The sequence below is a fragment of the Pristiophorus japonicus genome, chromosome 12, assembly GCF_044704955.1.
Source record: "Pristiophorus japonicus isolate sPriJap1 chromosome 12, sPriJap1.hap1, whole genome shotgun sequence".
NCBI lineage: Eukaryota > Metazoa > Chordata > Chondrichthyes > Pristiophoridae > Pristiophorus > Pristiophorus japonicus.
The window spans coordinates 160,787,146-160,800,898 of NC_091988.1; the positions used below are offsets into that span (position 1 = coordinate 160,787,146).

At 46.7% G+C, this 13,753-nt stretch overlaps 1 protein-coding gene across 1 annotated transcript in view; it reads right to left on the reverse strand.

Moving 5' to 3' along the window:
* Nucleotides 1-13,753, reverse strand: part of LOC139276885 (zinc finger protein 335-like) — a 143,491-nt gene that overhangs the window by 78,020 nt on the left and 51,718 nt on the right. Inside the window, exons 14-18 of the mRNA XM_070894883.1 lie at nucleotides 11,676-11,880; nucleotides 5,654-5,891; nucleotides 2,380-2,653; nucleotides 1,622-1,699; nucleotides 999-1,250 (exon numbers count right to left, since the gene is read on the reverse strand). Of these exons, the coding sequence (XP_070750984.1) occupies nucleotides 999-1,250; nucleotides 1,622-1,699; nucleotides 2,380-2,653; nucleotides 5,654-5,891; nucleotides 11,676-11,880 (1,047 nt within the window). The remainder of the gene's footprint in view (nucleotides 1-998; nucleotides 1,251-1,621; nucleotides 1,700-2,379; nucleotides 2,654-5,653; nucleotides 5,892-11,675; nucleotides 11,881-13,753) is intronic.

The following is a 13,753-nucleotide window of genomic DNA, read 5'->3' on the forward strand; positions in this document are numbered from 1 at the left end:
TCCTGGTGTTCAAATTCCTACACTGCCTTGACCTCCTCCACAGTCGTGACCTATCTTTTTAACCTCCTCCAGCCCTGTAACCCTCAGAGATATCTGCAATTCTAGCCTCATGAATCCCCAATTTTCAATCGCTTGACCATTGGCGTCCGGCTGCCTAGACCCCGTGTTCTGGAATTCCCTCTCTAAACCCCTCTATCCTCCTTTAAGTCTCTCCTTAAAATCTACCTCTTTGACCAAGCTTTTGGTCACCTGTTCCATATCTCTTCACGTGGTTCGGTGTCAAATGTTGTTTGATAATGCTCCCGGACGTTTTTACTACGATAAAGACGCTATATAATTGTAAGTTCATGTTGTTGCTAGAGATGCTGGGATAACCCCATCTCTCAATGGGCATAGAACAGTATTGAATTCTAGCTCTGATGACTTTCCACAACATGGGGTATGAAGTCCACAAAGGGTGAAGGGGAGGTGGACCTACCTCACAGGCAGTATTCGGAATGCAGGTCAATGGATTGGAATTGGACTGGAGTCCCCTGTACTGTTTGAAAGCTCAGATTGGCACCTAAAAGCAGCAAGGATATCAATTCGCCCTCAGCAAACGGCGGAGTGTGCCCAGATAGCACGACTCCGAGGGACTGCCTAAGGAGAAGGGGACAGCAGCTCTGTCCTGGTTTAATATCTGATGTAGAAGCGGTTTGACAGACTGCTCTGTGACTAAAAGCCTGAAATTGGTAACTGAAACCTAACTCTAACCCTAAAATATTGAGAGAGAAAGGATTAATTTAGCATGAAGTTTCCCTCCCTCCCTTCCTTCCAAACGGAACTGCACCTGGTATAAGCAGACGTCAGGGAGCAAGCAAGGGGTGAGGAAGGGAAGAGGTTGAGAACAAAGATTTAGATGTATAAAGCTGTGTGCAAATAACAAAGATTTCTAGATTTAGAGAGTGAATTAACAAGGAGCAAGATACATGTGTAATGAGCATTGGACTGATGCTTACCAATGTTGAGATGGCGATCCTTCATGTGGTTGATCAGATTGTCCTTCGAGATGCTTTTATATGGACACATCTTACACTTGTACTGCTGCACTACCACCACCTCCATCATGTCCTCCAGGTTGGACAGGTCATGCTGCTCAAGATGGTCTACACAGGTGGATGTCGGCCCCTCTGCCAACCCATCTCCCGACATGTTGGAAAGCCTGGAGCTGGACATCTGAGAGGTGCACATCTGAGAATCAATAGGACCACCTAAAGAAAATACATGAGTGTGTCAAAGTCAGGGGTAACTGGGCACTAAATACCATCCAAACAACAATAGCCTGGAGCAAGTGATCTGATTTCCAACAGAGCATCTTACAAACTACTCGCATACATAGGAGCAATGTCAATGTTCAAGATAAACCACAACAGAAAAGTTGAATTGTCATGTAGGCCTGTAGCAAGTTATACACTAGTGCAATTAATTGACTTTTTAAAAAAAAGTTTGAACAACTATACACTTTATTGGTTACATGTAAAAACTTTACCATCCAGCGGAAAAAACACAGATTATGTTTGTGGGCAACTGTTGCATCTCCACAACTGCATTAAAAAAAAACCCCGCAGAGTTATATTCTCACCATCATCAGGGCCTGGCAGTACAAGGTACTGTGTGGCTTCAGCTCCTTCATCGCCTGCACTCGTTACAGCGATACAACCTGGGCAAAGCACAAATCATCACCATCACCAAAAGAACACAGCAGATAGCTTATTAATTGCAAATGTGAGAAATCGGATATAAAACCCAGAAAATGCACATCTCAAAGAGAAAGGTAAATTAGCATCTTGGGCATAATCTTTCAGCTCTGATGAGGGGTTTCATAGCCAAAACATTGAGCTGCCTTTGTTTTTTTTAAAAAATGGAACATTTAATTAGTTTGCCTTTTTTATTAATGGGAATTATTGAACAACTACGTAACTTATTTTCACCAGCCAGTCCCAATTAACAGGCTTTAAATGGGTCAGCCATTTAGGACTGAGATGAGGAGAAACTCCTTCACTCAGAGGGTGGTGAATCTTTGGAATTCTCTACCCCAGAGGGCTGTCTTTGAGTACATTCAAGACAAAGATCGATAGATTTTTGATTATTAAGGGATTCAAGGGATATGGAGATAGTGCAGGAAAGTGGAGTGGAGGAAGATCAGCTGTGATTTCACTGAATGGTGGAGCAGGCTCGAGGGGCCGAATGGCCTACTCCTGCTCCGAATTCTCATGTTATGTAACTACACCAAGGCCCGGAGGCAGGTCGGTAATCAATTTACATAGAAATGTGTCTAATAACTCCCTATATTTCTGTGATGAGCACGATCTCCATTGGGAACATTCGAAGGGCACTCACTTTGCATGATGTCGGGTCCAATCGTAGACTCGATAATTTTATCGATAGCTGAGCCGAGGTCGGAGGATGTAGAAGCGGTCGAGTCAGACACGATCATGGCTCCATCCAGTGCCACACTGGAGTGGACCAGCACTTGGGCAGACTCAGACACCATGATGGACTGTGTAACTGTGGAAACGCTGGACACCATAGTGGACTGAGCAACCGAGGAGGAGTCTGGAAGGTGCTCGATGGTGATGACATCTGTGCTGGAACTTGTTTCAGGAACCACCTCCTGGAATATCGCAGCAAAAGGAAACGTATTTGTTATGAAAGATTTCAGCAGCTTATGGGTTCAAAGTATAATCAGATAGTTCAGAGCACTGAGCTCATTTTTTCATGAAGAAACCTTCCCCAGTTTGCTACACCACTGAAAGAGGGGGGCAAGAATGCCCCGTTAACCCCAGTAACGTCTCAGTGCCAACAAACAACAACCTTTCTTACTGCCCCATCGAAAACAGCTTTGCCCCAGAATAAAAATACCCAAATACAACTTATATTTTAGAATTTGAAGCAAACATTGATAAGACTCATTTACAAAAGGACAGCATGTTGATCATCCTATAACAGTCCAATTTAAAGTCAGACTGTTTGTCTGACATCCAGACTTGGCTTAAGGGTAATCTCCAGTTAAATATTGGCACAGTGGGACCTGGGGGTCCTTGTGCACGAAACACAAAAGGATAGATAGTATGCAGGTACAGCACGTGATCAGACAGGCCAATGGTATCTTGGCCTTTATTGCAAAGAGGATGCAGTATAAAAGCACAAAAGTCTAGCTACAGCTATATAAGTAATTGGTGAGGCCACATCTGGAATACTGCGTGCAGTTTTGGTTTTCATATTTACGAAAGAATATACTTGCTTTGGAGGCAGTTCAGAGAAGGTTCACAAGGTTGATTCCACGGATGAGGGGGTTGACTTATGAGGAAAGGTTGAGTAGGTTGGGCCTCTACTCATTGGAATTCAGAAGAATGAGAGGTGATCTTATCGAAATGTATAAGATTATGAGGGGGCTTGACAAGGTGGATGCAGAGAGGATGTTTCCACTAGAACTAGAGGGCATGATCTTAGAATAAGGGGCTGCCCATTTAAAACAGAGATGAGGAGAAATTTCTTCTGAGGGTTGTAAATCTGTGGAATTCGCTGCCTCAGAGAGCTGTGGAAGCTGGGACATTGAATAAATTTAAGACAGAAATAGACAGTTTCTTAAACAATAAGGGAATAAGGAGTTATGGGGAGCGGGCAGGGAAGTGGAGCTGAGTCCATGATCAGATCAACCATGATCGTACTGAATGGTGGAGCAGGCTCGAGGGGCCGTATGGCCTACTCCCGTTCCTATTTCTTATGTTCTGATAACTTCATATCTTCTCCATGACAAAGACAACTTACTTCCACCGACGTAACATCCCTTGTCTCTGCCCCTGCCTCAGCCCATCTGTTGCAGAAACACTCATCAATGCTCGTGTCACCTCTAGACTCGTTTATTCCAATGCACTCCTGGCCAGCCTCGCATCCTCCACTGCCTGCTGCTGGTATCTTATCCGCACAAAGTTCTGCTCACCAATTACGCCTGTCCTTTTTGATCTACAATGGCTCCCAGTCCATCATGTCACCAATGTAATATTCTCATCCTTGTGTTTAAATCCATTCATAGCCTCAACCCTCCCTATCTCTAATATTCTTCCACCCTACAACCCTGGTCTTCCTCTGCCTCCTACCCCCCCAAAACCACTTTGCCTTTCTTCTTTAAAGACCCTTCTGAAAACCCATTTATTTAACCAAGCTTTTGGTCACCCCACCCAATATCTGCTTCTTTGGCTGATTTTGTCTGATTGCCCTTCTATGAAGAGCCTTAGGGCTTTTAAAAAAAAATGAACATTAAGGGGCCGAAATTGTCCTCAGCTCGAAATTGGGGAGGGCACTTCAATTTATCCGGAAGTACACCGCCTGGCGGGAGTCAGAGGGATGAGCTGTAAAATTCTGCTCTTTAAATCTGACACCGCCTCCCAGCACTTTGGGGTGTTATTCGAGGGGATATTGGGTCAGGAGTGATGACGCGTTGCAATGCTCCTCCTCTTCACTTCAAGGGGAGGGACTCTGCGAGGTCTACATGGAGCCCACTGGGCCACCAGGGAGGGGTTCGGCGGCACCCAAGAGGGGGTACTGAGCTGCCCGTTAGTGGACCAGCGGCCGCCATTGTCAGGTCAACTGCAGAGTCGGCTGACAAAACAAAATGGCAGCCGAGGCAGTGTGCCCTCCCCTTTAAGGGTGGAGGCATTGCCTAGCCACTGGCAGCTTCCTGCCGTGCGAAGTTGTCGAGGGCATCGATCGGCCGCGGCCCCGTGGGGCAATTCCCCACAGGGTGCGAAAAAGGGGTCGCCACCGGGTCGGCGTGCCGGAAACATGGGGTGTGGTGGAAACCCTTTCCCGCTGCACCCGGCTCAGGGGCAACTGTGGATGGGTCAGCCCTGCCACCTGCCCCCAGGCAGAAAGACCTTACCGCCTCTTAGGGGCAGTAATGGGCTTGAAAGGCGGCGGCAATTTCCCCCCCTAAAGGCACTATATAAATGCAAGTTGCTACATAACTTAAAACCGGGAGAATGGAATGAATATAGTAATCTATACAAAGTTATTAAACAACCGTGTGCCCCATTCTGTAAAGTGGCTAAAAATTACTTTTCAAAGACACGTTATTACATCATTACATGATTCACTGAAATTAGAGACATTTCAATGCTCTCTACATTGTTTTCCTCAATAAAAATGAATTAGCACTGGATATTACACAAGCATCCTGTGTGTTAAGCAAATTGCTTAGTCCTGGAATTTCCATTTTAAGGGGCAAAAAATTAAAATAACCATTTAGTAGATTACTGGCAAGTAAGACAATGTGATTGTGAATCGCTTGTCTGTGGCCATTTTAAAGAACTATAAACCAGCCATTCTGAGAGAAAAGTGGTTAATTGGGCTCAACATTAAATGAAGGCATTGGGCTCCATCCCAAGAATTTACAGTTGACTTCGATAGATCGCTGGTCGAAGGGTTTGGACAATTTAACATATTTGGACGAGCTCATGTGGGCTTTTTTTCCAAATTGGTCTGATGGATAGTGGTGTGCAAATGGTGCGATTACATCTTTAATTCCCATCATCTTGCTGGATTGAGACATTTGCTGTCGACATGCAGCTTTTTACGTTGTGCCCAGGTTCGAGTTCCATTTCCGGTACCATACCATAGATTCTTCCGAGCTCTGGCCCACGCCAGAGTCGACACCCGAACCGTTGTCTGCCTCGGACACCATGCCAAGGGTGGTTACTGTGTCGCTGCTGTCTGCAGATACCGCCTCGGACGTCTCCACTGCCATGCCGCTCTCCGAGGGTTCTTCCTGCCCCGGGGGAGCAGCATCACTGCTGCTCTGCACCGCATTCTCCTCCAGCTCCATCCTGTCCCCCGCTCGTTTCGAAGGAAGCCTGCAATTAAAAGAGCAACAGAGACGAGGAGGGTCAGACGAGGCGGTTTTATTCGAAAATGTTACTGTCGGTGAAGCCCACAGAATTCAGGGGTTTGTGTTATAAACAAAGTGACACCAGAAGTAAGAGAAATATGTATTTATGCTCAGCTGCTGGCAGGTCTGGGGAAATTTCTAGTGGCCCTTGAACTGACTGGTTTTGCATGTAGTAGGATTAAAAAATTAAAACTAAACAAATCACATCGGGGTAATTTAAGTTATCGAAATATCAAACCTAGACTAGTAAAATAAGAGCTTTTAAAACACATTTTAATCGGAAGTGTAAAGACTTCCATTCTGATTACATTGTTATCCATCTCTCCCTCCACTCTTTCCCAGGCCCGCTTGTTTCCCCCTGCCCCCTACCAAGTCTATCTTTTCAGAGCCTAATTTTAAAATCTTTTCCTCTTTGTTCCAAAATGAATGGTGGGAGTGACCTTCAAAGTACAGAGCTTGTACAGGCTTGAAAGGTCATAATTCTCTCTCAAAAACGCATACATTTTCATTACCTCAGGAGGTCTCAAAGCGCTTTACAGCCAATTAAGTACTTTTCTTTTTTGGAAATGTAGTCACTGATATAATGTAGGGGAACACAGCAGCCAATTTGCACACAGCAAGGTTCCACAAACAGCAATGAAAAATGAGCAGATAATCTGTTTTAGTAATATTGGGGTACAAATATTGAACAGGAGAATGAACGCCCCTGGTTTTGTTCGAAAAAGCAGCATGGAAACGTTTACATTCATCCGAGATGGCAGGCACGGGCCTCAGATTAAGGTTTATCTGAAAGATGGCAGCTCTAACAGTGCAGCACTCCCTCAGCACTGCACTGGAGCATCAGCCTAGATTTTTGTGCACAAGTCTCGAGTGGGATTCGAACCCACATCGTCTGACAGAGTGCTCTCTGAGCCATGGCTGACACTTCCTTTGAAGATTAGTATGGTCACATCACAGACAAAAATAGATCAATCTTTGATACATTGCAAGATTAAAAGATAAATGTCAGGAGTGCCATAATCAAATAAAGACACAACGTTCTGGAAACACATCTGTCAGCATTTCAAAGAAAAATATATTTGCCATTGCACAATCAGACCAGAGTTGTAATACTGTTTTCTGAGTTGTAATTTTGTGCCGTGATTAAGTGTGAAGCTCAATCTCTGGGAATGTGCAGAGTGGGCTATTTACCTCAAGCCATTATCAGATTGTTTGCTGGGTTTAAAAACTGACAATACATTGCTGGTTGCTGCAGGGAAAGAGTAGGATCTTCGCAGAAAATGATAAGTCATAGCCCCTCCACCCTCCTGTCAATTTACTCCTCTATTCCACTTGGTCTTTGCACGGAATGTAGAATAGGAATGCTATGAGCAGCACCTCATAAATAACACCACCACCAGAGACTGTTACCACAAAAGCTGCAAGAATTACTGGCTTGATCCTTTATTTTAAAACAATCTAACCAGTTCCTATTTCATGAGTTTGGTTACTGTACTGTATTAGTAATATGTGCCCTGATAAATATTTATCCCTCAACCAACATCACTAAAAAAACAGATCATCTGGTTATTAACTGTTTGTGGGAGCTTGCTGTGCCCAAACTGGCTGCCACATTTCCCACATTGCAACAGTGAATACACTTCAAAAGTTGTTTATTGGCTGTAAAGTGCTTTGGGATGTCCCGAGGTCGTGAAAGGCACTATAGAAATTCAAGTTCTTGTTTTTTTTTGCTTCTGAATATTATTTCGTCTATACATAACTGTGACGAAGTTAGCCTGTATGTATGTTTCCTGTCTTCTGAGGACACGGGAGAACATCTTGGGCATTCAATGTATTCTCATGCGAGTGCTTTTTAAACTGCATTTCAAGATGAATTATTAAACCTGCGCCATTCAAATCCAAATCCAGCAAAGACTAAATGCCGGTTTTTGTTCAGAGGTCTCTATTTATGGAAACTGTATTCCAGCCACAAATGAGAGAAAAATATTATGAAAAGGCAGAATTGAAATAGATGGGTCCCACCTCAATTATAAGTCAGTCTTTCTCTACAATAGGGCACAATCTTAACATTGGCCCAGAAATTGCAGTCGGAGGCTTCCCGCGGGCGGATGCCTCCGACCTGAAAAATTTCTATGAAAGTACCTGGTGGTCCCGGAGGAGCGTGGGATTCCGGTGGGGAGGCCTTCTCTTCCCGCGCTGCGAAGTGTGCTCCCGTCCTCCAGGTTCCCACGCAGAAGGTGCAGTCACGTGTGACTGCTCAGCCAATCAGGTACAGTATTCTACAGCTTTCTCACTAATAGCAATAAGAACTTCATATCTACACGTTCTCATTGCTATTAATGAGAAAAAAAACACACTAAACGCCACAATAAAAAACACACCTCACATAATTAAAACTAATTGAATGCCTTTTTAAAAAAAAAATCGGAAAAATATATATTTTTTCTAAGTTTTGTAATTAGAGTTAAAAATAAACTTCTTAATGGGCAGGGTTTTTAACAATAGTGTTTTTTAAATTTCATTTTATTATATTTTTGTATGTTTTAAAACTCTTCCGCCTGTAAAAGTAGGCTATGCGCCTGCTTTTATCAGGCACAAGAGTTTTGAGGCCCTTTTCTGGGCAAGATGTGTGTAAATCCCGCAATCTTGCCCTGGCAAATGTCCTCGCTCCAGAGATCTGTCAAGCTCCAGCTCGACAGATCGGAAAAGCCGGTTTTCAGCGCATGCGCATTGTGTGCTGAAAACCGGCTTTTGCGATGCCTTCCAGGGTCTGTAGACACTCCGTACAGACCCAGGAAACCGGGATTTCCAGGCCATTAGAGCTATCCTCGAGTGAAATCAGGAAGCACTTTTTCACACAAAGGATAGTGGAATTTTGGAACTCACCCCCCAAAAGGCTGTGGATGCCGACTCAATTAAAATTTCCAGGACTGAGATCGTGGATTTTTGTTTGGCAAGGGTATCAAGGGATATGAAATAAAGGCAGGTAAATGGAGTTGAGTTACAGATCAGCCATGATCTGATTGAATGGCGGAACAGGCTCGAGGGGCAGAATGGCCGACTCTTGTTCCTACGTTCGTCCAGATGTTGACTGGTCCACTGCACATTTCCAGCCCTTTCTGCTTTTATTTGGGACGCAACAGTTTCACTACTGGTTTTCTGATTTAGAAATATGTTCTGGCACATTTTGAACGTTTTTTTTTAAAAAAAAGGGACATTGTAAATCAAAACCATACTCATACTTAATGTTCAAGTGACAGTGCAACAGGTCACAGAGGAGAAAGAGATGGAGATAGACAGATAGCTGGAGGAGCAGGCGTACATACTGAGAGGGAAAGATCGACCTCCTGGAAGCGTATAAAATGTGATGTTTGCAGAGATCTGGAAGAATGTTACAAACAGTGTTGCCAGGCCTGATCTCTCCCCATGCCCTCTCCGAGTTCATCTTGTCCATCTGCCACAATTCCTTTGTTAATGGAAATTAGGCCTCAGATTGCATCCAGGACTCATTTCATTCGGTATATAAGGCAGGATTACATTAATAGGAGCAGGAGTAGGCCATTCGGCCCCTCGAGCCTGTTCCACCATTCAATAAGATCATGGCTGATCTGATCTTGGCCTCATCTCCACTTCCTGTCCGCTCCCCATAACCCTTCACTCCCTTATCGGTCAAAAATCTGTCTATCTCCACCTTAAATATATTCAATGACCCAGCCTGCACTGCTCTCTGGGGTAGAGAATTCCACAGATTTACAACCGAGAAGAAACTCATTTCTGTTTTAAATGGGCGACCCCTTATTCTGAAACTATGCTCCCTTGTTCTAGATTCCCCCACGAGGGGAAACATCCTCTCTGCATCTACCCTGTCAAACCCCCTCAGAATTTTATACGTTTCAATAAGATCACTTGTCATTCTTCTAAACTCCAATGAGTATAGGCCCAACCTGCCTTCATAAGACAATCTGGTCATCTCAGGGATCAACCTCGTTAAGGATTGGAGGAGACAGTTTTGTTGATGGCCATTTGCATTGCCATAGAGGTTTACGATAGGGTTAAATAAAAGTATATAATTCCACAGTAACCACTGTTCATGTAAACCTAAACAGTTTGAGCAGACTATTCAACTGTGGAATGCAACACAGCCAAGCCCAACATCAACTAAGTGTAAATTTTATAGCACAGGCTCCTGAATATAAATCAAGAGCAGGACCCCTGGTTGATCTTAGCCTTTAGCCCTAGGATGCTGAGTCCAATCATTCTCCCCGCCACCCCCCCCCTCCAGCTAACACAGCACAGAGCAGTGATTGACCCTGGCATTTCCCTGCTCTGTATGGCACAGTTCGAGACGTGGCAATGTATTTGCCAAATAAAGCAGCAGACCCCTCTAGCTTATTTCTTTTTAAATTAAAATATATTTCCAAGCAAAAAGGTAAACATGGGTGCGATGGCTGGCTTTCCCAATCATAGCTGTTAGCTTTATAGAACTGCCAAGAAACATGAACATAGATTGTATAAATCGAAAACAGAACAAGGGCCGACTGAAATGCAATGTATATTGATTTTTTTATTCTCAGTCTTTTCCTTGGATGATACATTTTGTTTAAGATTAGTTCATTCACATTCAGGATCCTGTGGTCGCACTCTGGAATTTCCTCCGACCCTCTATCTCCCTCTCTGACTCTAAGAGCCCCCCACATAAGCCACTTTTCTAACCAACCCTTTGGTTGACCCTCCTAATCCCTCCACCTACAGCTCAGCACCCATTCTGCTCCCCGTGCCTCTGAAGCACCGTGGTATGTTTTCCTACCCTACAGCACTGTATAATTGCAAATTGCTGTGTCAGCTGGGGCTCAGTGGGCAGCACACTCGCCTGAGTCAGAAGGTTGTGGGTTCAAACCCCACTCCAGGGACTTGGGCACATAAATCCAAGCTGAAACTCCTGTGCAGTGCTGAGGGAGATCGAAGCATCGCTTAACCGGAAGCCAATGTAGGTCAGCGAGCACAGGGTGAGCTGGACTTGGTATGGGTTAGAACCCCGGCTGTCGAGTTTTGGATGACCTCACGTTTACGTAGGGTAGAATGGGGGAGGCCAGCCAGGAGTGTGTTGGAATAGTCAAGTCTAGAGGCAACAGAGGCATGGATGAGGGCTTCAGCAGCGGATGTGCTGAGGCAGGGGCGGAGATGGACAATGTTACGGAGGTGGAAATAGGAAATAACTACCACAAATGTGATCATAAATTTCACTCAAATATTTAACTACTGCTTAATGTAAACGCAGATCTCCTGCAAATGGTGTGGGGCCTCAGGCTGTTGGCCTCATTTCTACCAGTTGCTGTATTTGACAAAACTCTTTCTCCGCCCTCCTGTACTAGTGGCGTTAACATTGCTGGTAATATAGAGGGAAGGAAGTACTGTACCCACGTTGTGTTCGAGGTATTTGGACGCGAGCCCGTGGCCTCTGCTGTCCTTTTGATAGCTAACACTAAATGGCCAACCTAAATTTTAAACTTCAAGAACCACCATCGTGAGGGAAACTGTAAATTTAGTAAATAGTAATTAGCAGTGTAGTGACAGGGTGGGGTTGCCACCCATCTGTGTTTCAGCAGGCTTCCAGAAGTTTTGAAAATGTAAACGAGTCAGCAAAAATGTTTTTTTTTTTAAAAAACATACAGCAAAAATCCATTCAGCACAGCATGTGTGGTCCCAGCACCACCGTGGCAATACGATGAGCACCTCCCCAAACACTTACATTGCACAAGGCTGTGGGCAGTGGCCAGCTGCCACAGATGTGCAGTTTGCATGATCTTTACCCACACTATGACATTCCTGGTGGCCTTTATGCAGTATTCCAGTAAAAGACAAGCTACAGTCAGGGACACTGTCTGGCTTTGGTCTTGGTAAAAGGCGACAGGCATAATCAGCGCTCAGACTGCAATCCGCTTCTGTTAATCGGATTCAAATTTAACAAAAGTGCCACTGCGCCATTTGAATGCAACTGCTTAGTTTGAAATATTTGAAAATTTATTGACATAAAAAAAATGAATGATCGGACGAGACTGTGCTGGGAGAATCCAATCATAGTGGATACCTTGGTTAAAACTGTTCATTTTATATTATTAAGTATTTAGAGCTGTAGCATTAAGATAACTCAGGTCATGGCCACTGCCCTGCTGCCCCTCACCCCCCACTGCATCCTCTTCCCCTCCCCCCTCTCCCACTGCACCCACCACTCTCCTCGCTCCCCGCCCCACTCTTCCTTCCTCGCTCCCCCCCACAAACCAGTCACTGCCCTCCTCCCACTCACTGCTCCCTCTTTCACCCCCCCACTCACTGCTCCCTCTTTCACCCCCCCACTCACTGCTCCCTCTCTCTACCCCCCCACTCACTGCTCCCTCCCTCCCTCTCCCCACACTCACTGCTCTCTCTCTCGCCTCTCTTCCCCCCCACTCTCTCTCTCTCTCTCTCTCTCTCTCCCCCCCCCCTCCTCTCTCTCTCTCTCTCTCTCTCTCTCTCTCCCCCCCCTCCTCTCTCTCTCTCTCTTCTCCCCCCCTTCTCTCTCTTCTCCCCCCCACTCTCTCTCTCTCTCCCCCCCCTCCTCTCTCTCTCTCTTCTCCCCCCCCTTCTCTCTCTTCTCCTCCCCTCCTCTCTCTCCCCCCCTCCCCCCAACCTCTCTCTCTCTCTCTTTCTCTCCCCTCCCCCCACCCTCTCTCTCTCTCCACCCCCCCCTCTCTCTCTCTCTCCCCCCCCCCTCACTCACTGCTCCCTCTCTCTCCCCCCCCCACCCCCCAACTCACTGTTACCTCTCTCTCCCCACTCATTGCTACCCCCCCCCACTCACTGCTCCCTCTCTCTCTCCCCCCCTCACTGCTCCCTCCCTCTCTCCCCACCCCCACCCCTCCTGCTCTCTCTCACCCACTCACTCACTGCTCACCCCTCCCTCTCTGCTACCTCTCTCTTTCCCCCCCCCCACCCACCCCACTCACTGCTCTTTCTCTCCCCCCCCACACTGCCTCCCCCCCTCCCACTGCTCCCTCCCTCTCCCCACACTCACTGCTCTCTCTCTCTCTCTTCCGCCTCTCTTCCCCCCCACTCTCTCTCTCTCTCTCTCTCTCTCTCTCTCCTCCCCCCCCTCCTCCTCTCTCTCTCTCTCTTCTCCCCCCCTTCTCTCTCTTCTCCCCCCCCTTCTCTCTCTTCTCCCCCCCCTTCTCTCTCTCTTCTCCCCCCCCTCCTCTCTCTCTCTTCTCTCCCCCCCCCCTTCTCTCTCTTCTCCCCCCCTGCCCCCAACCTCTCTCTCTCTCTCTCTCTCTCTCTTTCCTCTCTTTCCTCTCTTCTCTCTCTCTCTCTCTCTCTCCCCCCCCCACCCTCCCTCTCTCTCTCTCCCCCCTCCCTCTATCTCCCCCCCCTCCCCCCACCCTCTATCTCCCCCCCTCCCCCCACCCTCTCATTCCCCCCCTCCCCCTCTTTCCCCACCCTCTCTCTCTCTCTCTCTCTCTCTCTCTTCCCCCCCCCTCTCTCTCTCTCTCCCCTCCCCCCTCTGCTCCCTCCCCCCCACTCACTGCTCCCTCTCTTTCCCCCCCCCCCAACTCACTGTTACCTCTCTCCCCACTCATTGCTACCCCCCCCACTCACTGCTCCCTCTCTCTCTCCCACTCACTGCTCCCTCCCTCTCTCCCCACCCCCACCCCTCCTGCTCTCTCTCACCCACTCACTCACTGCTCACCCCTCCCTCTCTGCTACCTCTCTCTTCCCCCCCCCCACCCACCCCACTCACTGCTCTTTCTCTCTCCCCCCACACTGCCTCCCCCCCTCCCACTGCTCCCTCTCTCT